This window comes from Rutilus rutilus (genome assembly GCF_951802725.1).
Source record: "Rutilus rutilus genome assembly, chromosome: 5".
Taxonomy (NCBI): Eukaryota; Metazoa; Chordata; class Actinopteri; order Cypriniformes; family Leuciscidae; genus Rutilus; species Rutilus rutilus.
This window is the reverse complement of record NC_140213.1, coordinates 18,580,142-18,598,591: the sequence shown is the minus strand read 5'-3', so window position 1 is coordinate 18,598,591 and position 18,450 is coordinate 18,580,142. Positions and strand designations below refer to the sequence as shown.

General features: G+C 38.7%; 1 protein-coding gene across 1 annotated transcript; it reads right to left on the bottom strand.

Annotated features, from left to right (window-relative positions):
- Window positions 1-11,714: 11,714 nt before the first annotated feature.
- LOC311290440 (extracellular calcium-sensing receptor-like) lies at window positions 11,715-15,004 on the bottom strand (the record flags this gene model as incomplete). Its single annotated transcript, XM_084408915.1, has 6 exons — window positions 11,715-12,628; window positions 12,764-12,887; window positions 13,139-13,366; window positions 13,452-14,207; window positions 14,283-14,574; window positions 14,796-15,004. The coding sequence occupies 6 exons, from the start codon at window positions 15,002-15,004 to the stop codon at window positions 11,715-11,717; spliced, it is 2,523 nt and encodes an 840-aa protein (XP_084265041.1).
- Between the last annotated feature and the right edge of the window lie 3,446 nt (window positions 15,005-18,450).

Below are 18,450 nucleotides of genomic sequence, written 5' to 3'. Positions count from 1 at the left end.
CAATTCAATTAAATCAGTCTATGAAGCTCTTCTGGGATGGTAAATTTCATGAGTCCCAGCCACTCACATGTGTCACCCGAGAGTAATGGCTCTTGATCGGCTTCGACCACTTCAAAAACTAGCTTGTGTTTGGTACTCTTTACAGTGCATTCTGTGTGAAATCGCCCCAGGGAAAGCATTGTGGCACCAGAATACAATTTGAGTCTTGTTGTGCTCGGATGCAGGGGGCTTTCTGGATCCAGTTTCTCTTTGGTTATACGGCTCATAATGTTACAAGTTGCTCCCGTATCTAGCTGACAGGCCTGCTTTCTTTTATTAAGCGTCAGGTTAACGAACCATCTTGGATCTGGGGACTTTACTGTGTCAATGCATTCCTCAGCCGCAAACAGTCGACCCTCGCTGTAGGGCCCTTGCTCATCCTGACCATCATCCATCATTACATTCACTCTGTCGGACCTGTCGGCTCTCTGACGGGCTCTACAAACCTTAGCGAAATGATTCAATACACCACATGATCGACAAGTCTTTCCATATGCGGGACACTGATCTCTGCCTTTCTTGTGACCACCCCCACAATACTTGCAGTTCACCGTTCTGAGCATTTGCTCGTTAATCACTTCACCATCCCTACGTTTCAGCCTTTGTGCTTGTGCCATATTCACAGTGTCACTGACTGTGTTGTCGATAGCTTTTACACGTTGTTCCGTCGCTTCTGCCAGTCGGCATATTTCGACAGACTGTGACAAAGTCAGCTGACGTTCACACAACAAGCGCCGCCTGGTGTTCTCATTGTCAATGTCCAAGACAAGTCTATCATGAATCATTTCGTCTTTGAGCTCCCTGTATTCACAGGTTGATGCTCGTTCCCGCAGCCTCGTGAGAAAACTGTCTATAGGTTCGTCCACCTCCTGCTTGCAACAACCGAACATATACCTTTCGTAAATCACATTTTTCGCAGGCTTAAAGTAGTCCCCCAACGCATCCAGTATGGCTTTCGGGTCCTTCGTTTGTTCCTCGCTCAACACAATATTATGTGATATGCCGACATTCATTACCCATTAATCGCCGCAGCGCGGCCGCTCTCACCTCTTTGGGCTTCTCGATAAGCCCTGTAGCTAGTTCATAGTCCTCGAATTCTGCTCTGAAATTGTCAAAATTTTTGGATATGTCCCCTGACATCCGCATGCCCTTGGGGGCAGGAATGCTGTTTAAAGCCATGTTCAGGATCTAGTGTTCACTTCAGACACCATGTTTGCTGTACGTAATAAACAACCAGGAGCAGAGTCCATATGCCTCTTTATTTAGCGTGCGCCATTACAACTGCCCGCAAACCGGGACCAACAACGTCACCACAGGATACATACCATATATGGTATTTCACTGTAACAGTGTGTCCTTTCTCTGGCCTTGGCTTTGGCAATGCTCACACCTGCTGCGACCTGTGGTGGCTTTTGTGCAAGAATCTGCTGCATGAACGGCAATTGGCACAGGAATATGACCTGCAAGTACCGGGACTGGAACAGTGTGGAGAGGCTTACCACAGAGTTCAACAGTCAGCTCCTCCATGAAAGCTCTGTGTGTCATGGGTGTTGTTTGCTGGGCCAGACAGAGTTCCTTGTGGAGGATGTAGCTGTTGGTGGTGGCAATGTCCAGAAAATGGTAAAACAGGTGTCTGTACCAGCGCATTGTTTTGTGTTGTGCAGAGTAATACTGAATGAGCTGGTCTGAATGATCAACTCCCCCCATGTGTTCATTGTACTCCATAACTGGTGTGGGACAGGAGATTGATGTCTTTGTCCAAGAGCCATCTTGTTGTTTCACCCTCCTCTGCACAGCGTTACCAGAGAGTGCTGTGTGAAGTGTGGAGGAGACTGATACTTCCCTCATGTCCATCCATTTCACATAGATGAGGGGGCCGTCCCGGATCCATCTTATGGAGCCTCTTTCTGATTTCTTTGTGAGGGCGTTATTTGTTGTCCGAGGGCAGTCCTTGCGGTTCTCCCTGTAGGTCCCACAGGCAGCAAATTTTTGCCCTGAAGAGCTTGGGGCGAGAATAAAAATTGTCCATGTAAATGTGGTAGCCCGTGCCAAGGTAACCTGGTTGTACCAGGGACATCACAACATCATAGGAAAGGCCATGTCCAGAGGGGATGTCACTTTTGCCGGTGTAAACGGAAAAGTCCACTGTATAGCCATTCCGTGAGTCTGCCAAGACAAACAACTTGAATCCCCACTTTATCGGTGCTTTATTCATGTGCTGCGTCATCCCAGTTTTGGCCTTTGATGCAACCATTCTTTCATCCACAGCCACATCTCTGTGAGGATGATAAAATGACTTGCAGGCATTTTTGATGGTGTTCATCAGGGGTTTCAGTCTGAAAAGTTTGTCATGGTCGGCTGTGCCCTTTTTTTTGTCGTTCTGGACATCCTCTTCAGGGCCGCTAAGGTGAAAGTTCCAAGAAAGTGCTCTGTATCTGTCCCGTGGCATGATCTGTACTGGAAGTGGCAAAGAAAAGAAGTGATTCTGTCTCCAGTAATCTGCAATGCTGTCGAGTTTCACCATGGCCATGTACAGAAGCAGTCCAATGTACTTGTAAAACTCCCCTATGTTCACATCTAACCATTTATATTTCTTTCCCTGTGCCATTTGTTTAGCAGCCTGCTTGTTTGTGTTTTGGCACAGTGTTTGTATGGTTTGTACAGGGAAGAAAAGTTTGAAGAGGTCGAGGGGTGTATATGAGTCACCTCTCATGAGTGCCACATTACACCAATAATCATTCACAATCAAACCATAAAACAAAAATCATCGTTCAAATATCTCGGAGTGTATGTGGATAGTGATCATTCCTGGACTGATCATGTAGACTATATCTGCAGCAAAGTACAGCAGATAATTTATTTTTTAAGGAGTGAGCAGTGAAATCCTGTCTCTTTTCTTTGTGTCATCAATTCAAAGAATTCTACAGTATGGAGGCGCAGTGTGGTTTGGGGGTCTTTCAGCTCATCTGAAGGCCTGGATTCTACGGCTCCTGGGAATTTGTTCCAAATTGGTGGGACACTCAGTGGAGAATGCATTCATTGAAAGCCATGTACTGCACACCGTCAGACTGGCTGACAAAATCTCCCAGGACTCTTCCCATGTGTTGCAGCGGGAGTGTCAACTCCTGCCCTCCGGGAGGCGCTGTAAGGTCCCAGAATGCAGAAAGAACAAATATAAACACTCGTTTGTTCCTCTGTCAATATCTCTGCTGAATCAATACGGGAGAGTAAAGAAGTGATAATTCCCACCAACTTTCACTTTCATCTATATTTTTATGGCTATTGAAGACCACTTTTGTAGGGCAGGGCCCCCCATCATATTAATTAAGTAACTATTTATGTTGTTACTGATGCTTCTATGTTTTTAGCTTTTTATAGGTTGTTGTGTTGTAATTGTTGGAGCTTGTATTGCAAGACAAATTTCCGTGTACAGGGACAATAAAGTGCTATCAATCAATCAATGTGGAAGTGAGCTGTGGCCCTGGTGTTCAAGCTGGTTGAAACCTAGAGACAGGGGGAGCGATGTCTGGGTCTTTTTCTGTCTTCCAAGACAGTGGAGCTGGCTGCTGTGTAGGTGGTGCTGTGTAGGTAGGCTGGTTGATGCTGGGGGGTACGGGACCTCTTGGCTGGCCGGGTTGGTGATGATGGTTGTTGTGTAGGTGGGGGTGCTGGTTGATGCTGGGGGTTACGGGACCTCTTGGCTGGCCGGGTTGGTGATGATGGTTGCTGTGTAGGTGGGGGTGCTGGTTGATGCTGGGGGGTACGGGACCTCTTGGCTGGCCGTGCTGGTGATGATGACTGCGGTGTAGGGGCTGGTGGTGACCTGGTGGCAGGCACAGGTGAGGCTGCCTGTGTTACACTGGGCCCTGGTAGCTGTGAATCCTCTCTGAAAAAAACACAAAAACAAATAAGTTAGGACTTGCATTATCAATTTCATTGAAATAAAGTTTACACCTCCTTTCTTGTCTTCATTCCAGATCCCACTCACACACACACACACACACACACATCAATCTACACCTAACAAGAATGTGGAGGATGTGTGAGGATTTGACATATCCTTCAGCTAATCTTCTCTTTATCTATTCCAATTTATCACATGTGCTAGCTGTCCTGTCCACCCCAAATCACAGCAAATAACACCTGAATGAGATGTGGGAATACTGTCTCTTCCATTTCAAAACTCTACAGAGATTTACAATTTTACATTCAGTATAAATATAGGCCTACTAAACATAAATAAATAAAATGATATGAAAGATCAAGCCACATCTATACAAGTATAAACAATATGATAAAATAGTCAATGGCCAAAACATATCGATTCATCACTACAAGAGATAATGTTATTCAAATTGTGAATTGAGGTGAAGAAATATTACATTAGTTATCAAAAGGAGACCACCAAGAACAGCCTACATGCCTACAACGTTACTATTTGTAAGTGTACCCCAGTTTTACACAAGAAAATAACTTTTACATAAAGTAAACACTTTGCTAAAGGCGCAGTCAGTTTGTCAAAGTTCAGACACACAAAGCAGCACAGCGCAGCGCAGCTTATTTTAGCCAAGATGGTCACAGTTAGCCTAGCACAAAGTGCACCATGCGAACAAGGTTTTTATCAAATAAATACGCTTACCCGTCTTCAACTGGATCTCTTCTGTGATCATAATCCTCATCTTCATCAGAAGAAAATCCATCAGGTTCGGAAACTCGCCTTTCATCCTCGTCGCTACTTAGGTAAAGTTGGTTTTATATTCGATATTCGCACATTCGCGGACTTCCGCGTTCAATAACTCGTGAACTAAACGTTGTTGCTACAGAAAACACCTATCACATATAACTACAGATAAAACACCAGAAGCTACAACATAATTTTCCTCAAAACGATCTTTCCTTCGCACTGGACAAAATACATTGATCTCTATGCGCAGGCTGCTAAGAAGGGACCATCTGCAAAGTGCAAACCCGAAGGAAAGCTCGTTTTGAGGAAGATTTAAATATTAAAACAATGTTATTTGTGTAGTAACAATATTCAGCTCACGAGATATTGAACGCGGAACTCCGCGAATATGCAAATATAAAACCAACTTTACCCAAGTTGCAGACTTGATCATGTAGGACCTCAGTACCACAAACGTGGACAGCACCATGAACATAGTCAAGTAAAAAAAAAAAAAAAAACCCAGTTGCCAACCAGGGTAAACATATTTTCAGGTTTGATATTCACCTAGACTGCTTTAGTGTACTTTTGTGTAGGCTACTGTACATACAGTACGCAATTATGTTTAATGTAAAAGTTACAGTAATTCACCAAAGGGATTTTTTTCATGTTCCAAATGTAGTGCTTTCCTATTGACCAGACTGACTTACTACAGGTGGAATTTTGACAATACCTCCTTTACTGTACGTACAATAAACAAATAAGTTTAAGAAAAAAATACAGTAATTCACCTGAAGTATTTTTTTCTGTTCCAAAGGGTGTAGTGCTTTCCTAGTGACCACACTGACTTACTACAGGTGAAATTTTGACAATACCTCCCTTACTGTAAGTATAGTACAAACATATTATTATTAAAACAATACTGTAATTTCTCCTTTTTTCATGTTCCAATGGTTATAGTATGTTCCTAGTGATCACTCAATTAACTTTGATAAATGTATTAGGTAAAAGTATGTATTAGAACTGCTGTTCCTTGTACAACACAATTCTTTCATTGATTAAAAAAATGCAGATATTTTAGGTTAATCATATTTTCAACGTTAGAAATAAGCAACACCCTTATTGTAATGATTCAAGTTAAGTTTTTGTTATGAAGTCCTGAAGAAGTGGATTCTGGAACACACTGCTGCTTCAATGTATATCTAATGAGTGATTATAATCAAGGTATTAATCAATAGGTTTCCTTCTATACATCAAATGAGTTGAATGACTTCTCTAGGCTTATGAGATTTTACTTTGTTATAGAAATTACCAGTGTGATTATCGAAAATGTTATTTCATGTATCCTTTAAATGTCTGTATTTGATATCTGAGGTGTAACGTAAGGGTCTGGCCCATGCCAGGAATGCAGTAACAGTGCTTGCTCATTTAGCCTGGCTTCCAGAGATGAAATATGGACTTCTTTAACAGGTGTCACTACATCCATCTGCTTTTCTAGGCTACCCTGATAGCAATGGTCTCAGGAGTCATTGAAACCTATAGTTGAGAGACCATTTCTTAGTTAAAGTCTTTACTTTACAGTTAGATTTAAAGTATCCTCTCCTTGAGAGAAAGAACATTATCTTAATGTTTTGAGAAGACTCTCCTCCTCACCAAATCCAATCTTGAAGAAACTGTGTCTGTGTGTGTTAGTATTCTTGGTTACAGGTTAAGGAACAAGTGGAAATATAGCTGCAAGCAGCGATACGGGGCCAAGCCCCTGAAGCAGTAGCAAAGCAGGAAAAGTAAAAACAGCAGAAATTGAAGAAAAAAGAGCTGGTTTAGAAGTATAGGTGAAAATGAACTCAAAATGGACAGAAGTTCAGATGAGAATGAACATAGAATGAACAAGACATACATTAATCCAAGAGGAAGAAAGATTAGTACAACGTTGAATAATAAAGGAATCGACATGACACAACATTACACACAATTTTTTTAAATCATGCCACGTGGGGCTCGAACCCATTATCTCTGGGTCAGATACCTGTCACTCATATCATTGCGCCACTGGGAAGTTGTGTTTTTGGCAAGATGAAGAAGGTCCAATAGTTCAAGTGAGAAGCAATTTAAAATGAATAATTTTTGTATAAATTTGCTGCATGTTGTATTTATCGAGTTCGTTCACATATAGGCACCATGTCTGGAACAGAAGCAACTTTTCCACCACTTAAGGCCACAATACCTCTTGCGATCTGGGAATGTGCCACACAGCATTCAAACCCACAACCGGAATGGTTCATGGTTCATGCTAACCAATTAGCATGCTAAGCTAACTACCATAAGGCAACAAATACAGGTCAAATTTGGAGAAAAATATATCGGGAACGGTAGCAAAAATCAAAAATCTGTTCAGTCACTTCTCTGTGACTCGGTCCAAAGATCATCTGAGCCAATTTTCGTAAAAATTTAACAAAATTTGAATGAGGAGTAGCACAAAAAATTGAACACTGTACTTTTCAAAATGGCCACTACTGTAATGGGCAGAGTCTTATTGTAAGATATTGATTGTGATTACCATAATGAGTGGAATCAGGTGTACTAAGTTTCATTTTACATCTATTTACATTCACATCTACATCAAAGGGTTCAAAAGCTATAACCCTTTTAATGTGGAATTTTTGAACTGGCGCTATAGAGTTGGTCCTACAGACTAAAAAATTGGTCCAATTACTATTCATTACAATCACTACAAGTGTGGAAGGTCACGACGTGCCTAAATTCAGGGTCCGAATGTCAGCCGCATAATTGATGGAGATATGCTTCAGTCTATCTATGTGTAGAAAAAGTGTGCTTATTTATTAGCCAATCAGAATCATTCAACCTGAAGCAATGACAAAGCTTAGACCTTGGTGAAGGGTATAATTGCTGTAATTTTTGTAATTTAATTTTTGTAAATGTAAGGGGAAGTAGCCTACTTTTGATCACTGGAGTAATCACTCCTTGTGATTCTTGAAGCTGACTTCTGCCTGATGAAACTGCAAACTATCTTCAGTAAAATTTCCTTAATTTATTATAATTCTGACTCTTGTCTTAAATTGACTGCACTTCTAACGCCTGGTCTTAATAAATCCTATCTGGTCCTTGGGTCTTTAACTGTAAGTCCCAAAATACAGATATACAGTGGTAATCCATATTGAAACAAGGACAATAAAGCAGAAGTTTCAGCAGATATTCTTTAATGATGTTCCACTGTTTAAGGTACACAGTGAGCACAACCATTGGGCATCTTTTCCAGGTAGCTTGTCTGTTGATAGTCCAATGCAGCATACATTGGGTACCATCTTTGGCACTGTTCACATTGGTAAACATGACAAGGATTAATTATGTAACAAACCACTAACAGTTATAGTTATGTGTGTTAACCAATTACATAATGCAATGAATAAATATTAAATAACATGTTCAATTGCTTAAATATTTTTGTTTACCCAAAGTAGTCCTGACTGAAAACATTTGAAAAAATTTTATTCAAACACACACATTTGTTTTACTTAAACTTTTAAGTCACTTCACTAAACGAAAATATAGTAAAGTAAAAAGTACTTGACAAAACAATCAGTTAAAGGGTTTATGATAATATAAGAACAACTTAAACCAAGAGAGGATCAACAACAGCAACATTTTGAAGAGGTGAAATTGAAATATTACTCTAACCACAAGGAATTAATTACAACTTTTATGTATAATCCCAGTGGTATTTCATGAACAATTAGAAAGATAATAGAAATAAAACAGTGCACTGTACAGTATCTTGAATGCCTCCATGATCTTGCTGTTCATTATCTGTCAGATTTGCTGCACCAATGCGTACAGGTTCAGTCACTACTGTTAATAATAATGTAGCCCCTATTAATGTACTACAACCTTAAACAAACAAAACAAAATTACAGTATTATATTATTATGTAAAACAGTATTATTAGGTATTGTCAAAATTTCACATGTAGTAAGTCAGTTTGGTCACTAGGAAAGCACTACATTGGGACATGAAAAAATACTTTAGGGGAATAACAGTAATTTTTTCATAAACATTTAATTATTGTACGTACAGTAAGGGAGGTATTGTCAAAATTTCAAGTGTAGTAACTCAGTCTGGTCACTAGGAAAGCACTACAGCCTTTGGAACATGAAAAAATACTTTAGGGGAATAACAGTATTTTTTTCATAAACATATTTGATTATTGTACGTACAGTAAGGGAGGTATTGTCAAAATTTCACGTGTAGTAACTCAGTCTGGTCACTATGAAAGCACTACAGCCTTTGGAACATGAAAAAATACTTTAGGTGAATTGCAGTAATTTTTGTATAAACATATTTAATTATTGTACGTACAGTAAAGGAGGTATTGTCAAAATTTCACCTGTAGAAAGTCAGTCTGGTCATTAGGAAAGCACTACAGCCTTTGGAACATGAAAAAATACTTAGGTGAATTACAGTAATTTTTTTCATAAACTTATTTGATAATTGTACGTACAGTAAGGGAGTTATAGTCAAAATTTCACCTGTAGTAAGTCAGTGCTTTCACTAGGAAAGTACTACAACCTTTGGGATATAAAAAAAAACACTATAGGTGATTTACAGTTTATTTCATAAACATATGTAATAAACATATGTAATAATATGCTCAGTACATAAACATGTTTGATAATTGTACAGTAAGGGAGGTATTGTCAAAATTTCACCTGTAGTAAGTCAGTGTGGTCACTAGGAAAGCACTACACCCTTTGGAACACGAAAAAATACTTAGGGTGAATTACAGTAATTTTATAAAAAAAAACATATTTGTCAACTGTACGTACAGTAAGGGACTTTTTGTCAAAATTTCACCTGTAGTAAGTCAGTCTGGTCTGTAGGAAAACACTACAGCCTTTGGAACACAAAAAAATACTTAGGGTGAATTACAGTATTTTTAAAAAAAAACATATTTGTCAACTGTACGTACAGTAAGGGACTTTTTGTCAAAATTTCACCTGTAGTAAGTCAGTCTGGTCTGTAGGAAAACACTACAGCCTTTGGAACACAAAAAAATACTTAGGGTGAATTACAGTAATTTTTTCATAAACATATTTGTCAACTGTACATACAGTAAGGGACTTTTTGTCAAAATTTCACCTGTAGTAAGTCAGTGCTTTCACTAGGAAAGTTCTACAACCTTTGGGATATATAAAAAAAAAAAAAACACTATAGGTGATTTACAGTTTATTTCATAAACATATGTAATTAACATATGTAATAATATGCTCAGTACATAAACATGTTTGATAATTGTACAGTAAGGGAGGTATTGTCAAAACTTCACCTGTAGTAAGTCAGTGTGGTCACTAGGAAAGTACTACACCCTTTGGAACACGAAAAAATACTTAGGGTGAATTACAGTAATTAAAAAAAAAACATATTTGTCAACTGTACGTACAGTAAGGGACTTTTTGTCAAAATTTCACTGTAGTAAGTCAGTCTGGTCTGTAGGAAAACACTACAGCCTTTGGAACACGAAAAAATACTTAGGGTGAATTACAGTAATTTAAAAAAAAAACATATTTGTCAACTGTACGTACAGTAAGGGAGTTTTTGTCAAAATTTCACCTGTAGTAAGTCAGTGTGGTCACTAGGAACATGCTACAACCTTCGGATAGTAAAAAAAAATCCCTTTGGTGAATTAATGTAATTTTATTTTAAAAATATTTATGTACATTATGTACAGTGAGGCAGCTTTCCTAAATACAATCATTATAATGCACTTTTTATTGTTGCTAAAGTACAATCAATAGCATTAGAACACATAATATGAGAGAGATTTGCTGGTACATCTGTACTTTGCAAAAATGTAGTTGTCTGTTTGCACACAATGAAAAAAAAAAAAAAGAACTTTTTAGACGGTCCCTATCTTCTTTACCACACACATTGAATGTTCAGTGAACAGTCGCAACTTTGTATGCCATTAAAACAATATTTGCCCATTTTGATCGATTGTGGAGAGTGTTATTAAGACAGTTTTTAAGCGCGAATGTGCGAATATAAAACCAACTTTACCTAAGTCTCGTCGCTGCTCTCCAAAACCGCCGCAAGTGCGTCTTTCAATGTCAATGTCTTCGCCATTATCTCTCCTCATCTTCTTCTTACTTTTCCTCTTCTTTATATATGTTTTTGCCATGTTTTTTTCACTGACTTTTTCTTTCGCTGACTTTTTTACTCTTTCTCTCTCTTCTTCTTTTTCTTGTTTTTTTTTACGGCGGATCGCAAACAAATATGTGCATTACCGCCACCTATCTCAGAAATGAACCATTGACACTTTCCTATACTTCTTTCTTTCTCTCTCCATGTCAGCTTGGTATTTTCCTCACTGTGAGGAGATGGGAGGGTACTTAGGGATTTCAACCGCATCTATTGGTTGGTTTCACACAAAATGCAGACAGGCAAGTCTTCCCTCTTGCTCTCTGTGTGAGTCACGTACGATCTCGCGAGAAAAAGGACGTTGAAGCTGAGAATCTATCAATTACTGCAAAATCAGAACCATTTATGTGTGCTGCACAATCGTGGAGATATTAATAGAAACAATTAGTAAACATTGAGTTGACGCACCCCCGCGTCATCCGACCTCACGGGGTTAAGATAACATACTTTACTAACCTTTTGTTTCGGAGCTTTAATGCAGCCATCATCTTCACATGGTGCAAACAGGAAGTAAACTGCTCTGGTCATGTGACAAATTGCACTAACCATGTGACACTGCACATATTTAATTGAGACCCTTTTATTTTTTCCTTATTTGCAGGAAATGCACTAAAATACCAGTCAGTAACATTTTTAGAGCTTTATAAATGAAAACCTTCTTTTCGTTCACTTTACGGTGACCAATGGGATTAAATGGGTTTTGATGAAAAATGTAATTTATTCATATTTATCTTTTACAAAATATTATAAAAAAGCAACAAAAACAACAAGTTACACTAACATGAGAAGAGTTTAATTCTCAATAGGACTTAGGTGGTATTTTTCCCATCACATGTTGCTTTGTATTTTGTTCAGGCTTATACAGGATAATATAACATTTAGTTGTAAATATGCAGAATAGTAAACCAAAGCTTGAGGCTAAAATGGCAAATATCTCCACAGCTACAGTCAATTTTCCAGGAGAACTGACATAAGCTGGAATAAACGTGATCCAAACAGCACAGAATATGAGCATACTGAATGTGATGAATTTCGCTTCATTGAAGTTATCAGGCAGTGTACGAGCCAGAAAGGCCAGAATGAAGCACAAGATAGCCAGTAGGCCAATATAACCCAGCACTGCCCAGAATCCTATAGCAGAACCCAAGCTGCACTCAAGAATGATCTTTTCCTTATAATATTTCATATTTTTGTAGGGAACTGGAGGGGATATTGTTAGCCAAAGAACACAGATAAGAACCTGTATAATTGTAAAGGCAAGAACACTGAGTCGTTGTTGTGAAGGCCCAAACAATTTCATTACATTGCTTTCTGGAAGTCTAGCCTTGAAGGCCATTAACACCACTATTGTTTTCCCCAGAACACAGGAGATACAGAGGACAAAAGTGATCCCAAACGCTGTGTGACGCAACATACAGGACCACTCAGTGGGCCGACCAATGAAAGTAAGTGAACAGAGGAAACACAGAGTCAATGAGAAGAGAAGCAGGAAGCTCAGCTCTGAATTGTTGGCTTTTACTATGGGGGTGTCCTTCTTGCTGTAAAACAGGATAGCCATCAGTGCAGTTAATCCTACTCCAAACAGTGAGAAAAAGACTAGCACTATACCCATAACGTCTGTGAATGACAGAAACTCTACAGTCTTTAAAACACATTCATTTTTCTCAGCATTGGACCAGTGTTCTTCTGGACACTGCTTGCAGATAATTGAATCTGGGAAGGAAGATGTGATGACTAGTTGAGACAAAAGTATTGAATTTAACTTTTTTGCTAAGAAACGGCAAAGTTAGAGGGAAAACACAAAAAGAAGCAATATTCTTTTTAAGCGTGAGATGGGCTGAAGATTACCTGTCTCATTACTGATTTCTCCTTCTGCACATGGAATACAGTCATAACAGCAGACAGGTCTTCCTTTCTGTACAGCCTTCCTAGTGCCTGGAGGACAGCTCTCACTGCACACAGACCTTGGCTTCTACACAAAAAAAAAGTTATACAGTTTTTTGTTCTAAACCGTGAATAGGTGCAGAGCTTTCAGAATAGGCGATGTTTTTTTTTTGTTTTTTTTTAGAAAATGTAATACATTTACCTATATAACAGTATGTTTCATTTTTTCAGTATCTTTATGTCTTTCATCAAGGTCAATACTAGTATTTACTTTTTTTTTAGGATTTGATATTCAGTGTTCTCTCAATTTAAACAAACACTATTTTACAGGTTATTTACCTCCAACTTTCCTCCAGCCCAGATTATGTTTGCAGTTTTGAGCACAAAGCGCTGGCGAGGAGGTAGTGAAGTGTCATAGTATCCCACTGGTTTAAACTGGAATGATCCATCTGAGTCCTGCTGCCAGTTCACAACTTCATATTGAGCTACTGTGGCACCAGTGGTGTCAAACCACACATTATCTCCAAATTTTACTGTGAAATTTACTTTTTTCAGAGCATCAACAACCTAATGAAAAAAGAAAGTTTTGTACAATATTGTTTTAACACTGCTCACTATAAAACCTTTCTATTCATCTGTGTTGTATCTTTACCTGCTGTGCTTTTATTGTCAGGCCTTTCTCACAACCTTCTTGTTCCTTGCACTTGAGCAAACTGTGTAGTGAATGAGCCACTGCATAAACTGCATTGTAGACATTGCTTGCATATCTGTATTCAGCAACATCTTCATTATAATTTTTCAGCACAAGTAGATTCTCATATCTTCTGCAACTTAATGCATATTGAGTAGAATTCCCCTCAGTTTGTGAGCATGGGAAGGCTGTGTCCCAGAATGGTTTTCTAACATACTCTGAAAACCCTTCAATATAGATTTTTCTCAATGCAAACCCCAGTGACCCTCCCAGTACACGAAAACTGTTTGAAGTGATGTAATTTTCTGAAGTTATCCATGACTTGACACCAATCATTTGGAGGCCTGTAATGTTCTGAATACTTAGCTGATCAATAAGTAAGCCCATCTCAAGAAATGAAACAAATGCAACAACCACTTTCGCAGTACTTTTTTTAATTGTATGTACGATTTTTTGTAGTTTTTCTGTCTCTGTTCGATAGAATTTCACAGAGTACTCAACACAAATCCCCTCTTCCTGGGCCATTTTAAGAAATATAGCCATTCCATAGTTTCCATAGTCATTGTCGCTGTTCACAGCTCCCACCCAAGTCCAGCCTAAATGCTTGACTATGTATGCAAGTGCTCTGCTCTGGTGGTAATCACTAGCCGTAGTCCTGAAGAATGAAGGATAATCTTTCCTATTACTGAGGCATTCACATGAAGCAGAGTGACTTATCTGAAAAAGAAAGCACAGGACACAGTGAAATAGTTAACAATGATTGTGTTAAACAATTATGTTATTGCTCTTTACCACTGGAATTTTAAAAGGTCCTGTAGTTCTGGACAGAACCACTGTGGCAGAAGACTCTGAATCTCCTATGATTGCATGTATAGGTGACTGTCCATTCCATGTCCTGTCTCCTGCTCCACATTCTTGACCATTCATCAGTCCCATAATTGCACTAATGGTAGACAGTCTTGAACCACAGGTATCATAGATTCGATAACCAATAGACACATTTGGGAGCAAATTTTCACTTCTGTTAATCTCTTCAATGGCAAAGATCATGATTTGCACCAGTCGAAAATCTCTCAGATTCACACTGTGAAAATAAACGTTAAAAAGTAGACTAAATAGTAACTAAATTACCAAAAAGATAAGGAGGAGAAGGGAACAATATTGATTGCATTAAGCTTTTTTTATTTCACATATTCATGCTTGAAATACCATAATATTATGATATTAGCTATTATAAAATAAATGTATGGTTATAATGCATTTTAATTCTACTTAAAAAATCCATATTATGCTCTAATAACAAACCTGGAGCATGATAAAGGCTGAGGTTTATTTGTAAACTCAAATGAAGGCAGTGTCTCTGTGCTGTGAACAGGAAAAAGTGCTCCAATTGTTATGTCTCCATTCTTGGAAATCAGTGGATAATTAGGGTCTCCCATCATTCGGCATAGAGTGTTTCCCGCCTTTGTATGAAGCTGATGTAAAAGCAGGAGTGTATAAAGAAAGAGAAGCATCCCAAAGATTAAGCTCCACTGCCACTACCAAATGCAAATTACCTGTTAATGTATTTGCCATTTTATAGACAAAATTAATATGGATGAATGATTGAGAGTGTAGCCAATGAGGCCAGGGCACGAGTCAGGTCAAGTAGGAGTGGAAATAAAATCTTGTTTTAAAACTTTTATATTGGTATTAAATTGCAAAACTCATAATATTGGAATATTCAGTTATATTTGAGCATAAGGCTATGATTTACCCTGATACTATCAAATATGTGTTTTGCATATTTGTTGTAAATATTTGCAATTTTGCAAAGTTTGCATTTTGTTGTACAATACCTGTCAAAAGTTTGGAAACATTAACATTTTTTAATGTTTTTGAAAGAAGTGTCTTATGCTCACAAAGACTGCATTACAAATGCAAATACAAAAGAAACAGTAATATTGTGAAATATTATTACAAATTAAAATAACTAAAAATATTAGTACTGGGCAGTGCTGGGTTATATTGGCCTACTGGCTATCTTGTGCTTCATTCTGGCCTTTCTGGCTCATACACTGCCTGATAACTTAAAATATTTTAAAATGTAATCTATTCTTGTGATGGCAAAGCTGGATTTTAATTTGTGATCCTTCAGAAATCATTCTAATATGCTGATTTTGTGATTAGGTAACATTTTTCATTATAATCAATGTTGAAAACAGTTGTGCTGCTTAACATTTTGGTGGAAATGGTGATACTTTTTTTTCACGATTCTTTGATGAATAGAAAGTTCAATGAAAACCATTTCTTTGCATTTATTAAATTAAACTGTTTTTAATAACTGTATTATTAGGGGTTCAAACACGAAGTGCTGAACACCTATTGTAATTGTTAGGATTTTTATTATTAGGGGTTCAAGCACGAAGTGCTGAACACCTATTGTAATTGTTAGGATTTTTATTATTAGGGGTTCAAGCACGAAGTGCTGAACACCTATTGTAATTGTTAGGATTTTTATTATTATTAGGGGTTCAAGCACGAAATGCTGAACACCTATTGTAATTGTTAGGATTTTTATTATTATTATTATTAGGGGTTCAAGCACGAAGTGCTTAACACCTATTGTAATTGTTAGGCGTTTTATTATTAGGGGTTCAAGCACGAGTAAGCCGTTGGCGTACTCAAAATTAGGGGCCAAGCACCGAAGGTGCGGAGGCATCTATTGTATCTGTTCCCGTTCTTCTTATTATTAGGGGCCATGCACCGAAGGTGCGTAGGCACCTATTGTATCTGTTCCCATTCCTATTATTAGGGGCCAAGCACAGAATGTGCGTAGGCACCTATTGTATCTGTTGGCGTACCAAAAATAAATATTTTTCTTCCGACTGAGCTTCTATGGCAGCCCAACAGTTTGTCCAAATATCATAAAATTAATTATATATATAAAATAATCATTAGATTCAGGGCAACATGCCGAGTCGACTGATATCCAATTTTACCATTTCGGCCATTTTGGCTGTCGGCCATTTTGAATTTTGTGCTAAAATGCTGTATTTTATGAACGCATGAACGGATTGTTACGAAACTTGGTATGGGTCATCAGCACAATGCCCTGAATGAGCCTGAGAAGTTTCGAAACAGCGCCACCTAGTGGTGAATTTTTTTTTCAAATGCTTATAACTTTGGGTGTGGTCGACGTATTGTCACAAGACTCAGCTAATTTGACTCCTGAATCCTTGCCGAGTCCAACGATACCAAACATGCTAGGTTTCTCAGAATGTGCCATCAGCACCATCCCCTGAAAGTACTCAAAATATTTCGAGACAGCGCCACCTATTGGTTAAAAGTTATAACAAAATTTAGAAAACTGATAATAACTTTTGAATAAATTAGCTTATTGTAATACAACTGGTCTTAATAGATTCCTTGGGTCAAACCGAGAACATAGATACCAAATATACCTTATTTGGCCGAACTTCCTGTCCGCCATCTTGATTTTCATTCAAAACCTACTCCTAGACCGTTTGTCCGATTTTCACCAAAATCGAATCGTATCATCTCCAGACCGTGCCGACTAAAAGTTATGGATTTCGTGTCGATTGACAAAACCGTTTTCGTTTACCGCAGCAGCAAAGTTGAGGCATGATGCCAAAAGGACTATTCAGGCTTTATCTCTGCAATGCCTTGACATATTGACACCAAACTTTGCATGTCTCATTGTCACTTCACTCTGACCACATCACATCAGTTTTTTGACTGCGCCACCTATTGGTCAAAAGTGATAATCCATTAAATCATATTTTTTATTACTGTTTATATGATTTTTCAGCCATTTGGCCTAAAATCCTCTTTAAATGTCTTTAATTGCTGATTGTTCCAGTTGATCTGACACTTTCAGTAATGTTGGCATGTCTTTTCGTCTTATTCTGCTTGGCCCCGGTAATTGCTGCTTGCAGCTATATTTATTAGGGGACAAGCACCGAAGGTGCGGAGGCACCTATTGTATCTGTTCCCGTTCTTATTATTAGGGGCCAAGCACCGAAGGTGCGGAGGCACCTATTGTATCTGTTCCATTTCTTATTATTATTAGGGGCCAAGCACCGAAGGTGCGGAGGCACCTATTGTTTTTGTTCGCGTTCTTATTAGGGGCCAAGCACCGAAGGTGCGGAGGCACCTATTGTATCCGTTCCCGTTCCTATTATTAGGGGCCAAGCACCGAAGATGCGTAGGCACCTATTGTATCCGTTCCCGTTCCTATTATTAGGGGCCAAGCACCGAAGGTGCGGAGGCACCTATTGTATCCGTTCCCGTTCTTATTAGGGGCCAAGCACCGAAGGTGCGGAGGCACCTATTGTTTTCGTTCCCGTTCTTATTATTATTAGGGGCCAAGCACCGAAGGTGCGGAGGCACCTATTGTTTTTGTTCGCGTTCTTATTAGGGGCCAAGCACCGAAGGTGCGTAGGCACCTATTGTATCTGTTCCCGTTCTTATTATTATTAGGGGCCAAGCACCGAAGGTGCGTAGGCACCTATTGTATCCGTTCCCGTTCCTATTATTAGGGGCCAAGCACCGAAGGTGCGTAGGCACCTATTGTTTTCGTTCCCGTTCTTATTATTATTAGGGGCCAAGCACCGAAGGTGCGTAGGCACCTATTGTATCTGTTCCCGTTCTTATTATTATTCTTCCTTCTTCCGACTTGGTGTCTATGGCAGCCCATAGAACCGATTGCGGGAAAGTTGTAATGGTTTGACATTCTGATAGAGGACAGTCCCATCATTAAATACACCAATTTTGGTGTGTCTAAGTCATTCCCTCTAGCGCCACCACCTGTCCAAAATTTCACTTTTATTTTGCTAATAACTTTAGAACCGTAAGGCCAATCAGCGAAATTATTTTTTCCTCTGATTCCTGAGCTCATGCCGATTCGAGTGCACCGTATGACGTCATTTTCCGGCATATAAATATGACCGCCATTTTG